At 55.9% G+C, this 4082-nt stretch overlaps 1 protein-coding gene across 1 annotated transcript; it reads right to left on the bottom strand.

Annotated features, from left to right (window-relative positions):
* Positions 1-948: 948 nt before the first annotated feature.
* J4E92_000504 (uncharacterized protein) lies at positions 949-3378 on the bottom strand (the record flags this gene model as incomplete). The annotated part of the gene is made up of 2 exons (XM_051491920.1): positions 949-1293; positions 1354-3378. 2 exons carry the CDS (start codon positions 3376-3378, stop codon positions 949-951), a joined length of 2370 nt encoding a protein of 789 aa, XP_051357432.1.
* Between the last annotated feature and the right edge of the window lie 704 nt (positions 3379-4082).

Here is a 4082-nt window from a genome sequence, read left to right on the forward strand (position 1 = left end):
TCCCGATCTCTCTACCCTCCCGTGCGTGGAGCCACAACCCGATCAACCCAGCAGCACTCCCTGTTACCCGCCGCCGCAGTCCGTCCGCCGGGCTGTCAGTCAACCGCCAACGAAGCGATGATCACTTCCATTTGGTCTTGGATTTATCTTTAGACGGCGATCTTGCACCAACGCGTATCTATTATGTGCAAATCTTTTGCCCTTCTAGAAGCTTTCAATATTCGAGAACATGTTCTATGTATGGACTGATCCTTAACGGTAACACATCCATGTTGGTAGGCGATTAACTATTATATTACTACATCTGGTCTCAATTGTGCTGAATATATGTAACCGTAATGCTCCCTATGTCTTGACCGGTGAAAATGCAGACAGAAAAGAAAAGCAAGAGGTATCTTGATAAAGGGTCATTCCATGCATGCGCCGCCGTCTGAGGTTGTCCTCAGATGAACAAAAGAAAAGAAGTCATCGCGACACAGGACCCAACCATCGGGCGAAGGGACGCTGTCCCGAAACATCCTCGGAGAAAGGTGGCTCAGACGTGAGCGAGTCAAGCATTCCTCATACCACGTTGATGGCGGTGTCGTCCACGTTGCACCGCTAATGGGCGCCCAAGTGGTAATGGGGAAGTGATATGTCGCGGGTAAAAACATGGACGTGTAGTTGGAATAGCCGGAAAAAAACAAACATCAATGATGTCGCAAATCTTGGAAAACGTGCCAGCCACGTTGTAGCCATGTGTCCGGTGGAAAATCATCGCAAGCCACCACTTTGCAAGATCGACTGCCGGCTTCTAGAAATGGTGTGGAAGGAAAAGTATTCGTGTGGATGTGGTTCCGTGTTTGGTAGTGTCCGCGCTCCAACTTGCAATGCAGCCGCTTGCGAGGGCACGCGCGTTTCCATCGGGTCGGTGTCAAGTTCCAGGAATCCGAAGCGCCGGCCTACCGCTTAGGCATTGGCTCGCTTCTTGCGCATCTTGTATTCAGCCTTCGCTACGCGCATCAACAGCTCTTCGTCTTTGATGGGAATCCACGATGTCAACACCTTCATCGCATTCTCAAAGTCAGAGTCGAGCAATATCTCTCTTGTCGCATCAATGAGCGCAGCCGAGGTCGCGTGTAGCACATCCATGTCTCCACTAAACTTGGAGTTGGGCGAGTTGGAATGAGACTTGTCGCCCAGTAGCATAAACACGTCCCAGACGCGTAGCTGAGCTGGGAAAGGTAACGAATAGTTGAACAGGGTCAGATACCAGCGGGTACCGTACGCGGTGGAGGTAATGCCAAGGTCAATCTATTGAACAGTTTGGTTAGCATGTATGCCAGGACGTCAGCCTCTTCAGTAGTAACTTACTAGCTTCTTCGCGACATCGTCGCCCTGCAGCCAGTTCTGCTCGAAGTCATCTAGAGCGTCCATGAGCCCCTCAAAACCGGCTTCATAAAGCCTCTCCATGCCTCGGAGCTGCCACAGCCGCACTAGCATGACGAAGGCTCTATCCTCCTCGTAATAGCAAAGAAGCGTTGCGGTAAGTGCCGCCATGCCTTGGACGTAGCCCGTCTCGGGGAGGTAAAGTGACATTGCGTGGAGCACGCGGAACAGTAGTCTCTGTCCTCCACGGTATCGCCGCCTGAACATGATATGTCTGTTGATTGTGCGCGGCACGTCTACATCGATCTGCACATCCTCTGCAGAACTTTCCAGTTGCAGCTCATAGAAACTTTCGATCAGCTCTTCCTCCGTCGGACTGTTCGCGTCGGCTTTGGCGCTGGCAGCGAGAAACGAATACCATGCAGTCGCCCTCCAGCGGTCCGGGATGCCCTTCCAGGTGCGAGATATAACTTTGGGGTCTTTGGTATCGAACTCGAATAGCATTCCCCCTTTATCTGCCCCCGCTTTGACAACCTTGGCCATCCTACGCCATTTCTCGTTACGCTCGATTTCCTTCGCTTTCATTGCCTGGGCAGCTCTTCCTCCTTCTTCCTGTTCCGCAACCTCAGCCAAACCCGGAGGCAGCTTGAGCATATCGCTCGCCTCGTCTCTTAGTCTGCGGTCGCGATTGTGAGGTAGCCTGTTCGTCGCATGTCGCAGGGGTTTGTGGTTGCTGTGCGTGTCTGACGTCCGACCCGAGAAGATTGATCTGGCGGGTCTAGAAGACTTGCCCGAAAGTCGCCGCTTGGGTGAGCCTGTACGCGGGTCTACAGAGCGTGCTCTTGATGCGCTCCGACCTAGGCGCCGCCGCCTGGGCTCCTCGGATAGCAGTTGTAGTGTTGTTGTGACTCTGTGCATGCGGGGTTCGTCGGGGCCGTCGGGGCCATCGCCGTTGGTTTTCGATTTGGTCTTTTTGGGTATGATGAAGCCATAGCGATCGACTTCTCCGCCCTCAAGATCCGCCCAGTCCTCGAGTCCACCGGCTGCCTCCGTAGGCTCTTTGACAATGACGCTTCCGTGCCGTGAGCTGATCAGCGAGCTTGTGTCCTCGTTGCCCTCTCCAAGCACCGACGAGCCGTTAGCCGGAGTGTTGGTAACGCCGCTGTTGCCCAAGTAGCTGTTCTGCACACTGCTCGTCTCTGCTTCAGGTGTATCCCAATTGGCAGCACTCTCATTGCCATGCATGTACATGCAGCGGACCTTGCGCGACATTGTCATCTCGTCGGTCGACAGTACCCGATGGCTGGCGGATCGAGTTCGCGTCGAGTAGCGTGAGGTGGATCGCGGTGAGAGGTGTGTCGCAGCGGGAGCGGGTGGTGAGGGGTCTGGTTTGGGTGACTCGTCGGGTTGCGCCTGCTCCTTTTGTCGCGGTGGTGTGCTCGGTGCAGGCGCGCCTTCCACAAGGAGGTCCATCTGTTTACTCCGCCTGTTTGCCTTTTTGCCGCCCAACATCATGCTGCCCCGCTTCGAAAAGGATATCTGCGCGTCCGAGGAGAGGTCGTCGAAGCTGCCAGTCGGGATGTACGTGTCAATACCCGAGAAGTTGGCGTCGTCTTCGCCCGTTGCGCCGGCGTCGAGTGACTGGCGCTGTGACGCCTGGCTCTTGGTGCCTGAGGCGCGTTCATCCTGCACAACAATAGCAGGCAGACTGGGGGTCTTGCGCAGGCTACTCGGTGAAGGTGGCTCGTTGCAAGTAGTGCCGTTTGGCGGTGCTAGGGCCGAGTCTCTGCGGTCGTCGTCTACACTCAGTAGCGTGCGCTTCAGGGAGAACGCGCGAGGGCCTGGCGAAGTGCGTGGCCGGCGAACACCACTGAGCCATGATCGAGACGCGGGGCCCTTGGTCGACGTGATGCTGTGCACATTGGACGGCACCAGCGACAGCGGATTCGAGGCCTCGGACGTCTCCACCGCGGCGTGGCCAGCGGGATTCACAGCCTCATCACTCATCATGTGAGGCGCAGGCTGGTCCTGGTCATAGAGTTGGTCCCCGGGGAGAATAGCGGCTTGCAAAGCGAAATGAAGGGGAAATGAAAGGGCTGGGGCGAGACAGCACCTTGCGACTGCGGTCCAGAGTGCAGCGACGAAGGTATTCCCGGGCTATGTTTGAGCAACGTAACAGCGTCAATGCTATGGCAGATGGTGCAATTGAAAAGCAAAGACGTATGCGACGACACTGAGATCAAAAAAGGACCCTGGCATGGCTCGACTTTTCTGGGGAAAAGGGGCGTCGCTATCGACTGGTCGTGGGTCGCATGCCTTCTCCAGACCTCTTGCCGACCGGAGATTGCCCAGCGCGCCCGGTGGGAGGGTGACGCCTGCTCACCTGGCCGGCCCGCAGCTGCCTCAACCACCACAATCTATGTTTCTTTGTTCCACTCACCGCATCGCGCCAGCGTATTGGACTGCTCTCCTCGTCGCTCCTGTGGACGCTTGACGCGTAGATAACCCTTTGGCACCGTTTCAGCGCAAGATGCCCCGCGCTGAATCATGGAACCGTCTGAAAACCCCACAAAATCCAAAACCCGGCGACGATCGCTGTTCCACGCGTCAATAAACCTTCCGGTCATGGTTCCCAAGTGGATTGCGACTAACCAACCCGACGTCATTCTCCAGCTGGACTGACATCGTCTCAGTTGTCGTACGACTGAAGTTCA

The sequence above is a fragment of the Alternaria infectoria genome, assembly GCF_024043175.1.
Source record: "Alternaria infectoria strain BMP 0036 chromosome Unknown scaffold_1, whole genome shotgun sequence".
Taxonomy (NCBI): domain Eukaryota; kingdom Fungi; phylum Ascomycota; class Dothideomycetes; order Pleosporales; family Pleosporaceae; genus Alternaria; species Alternaria infectoria.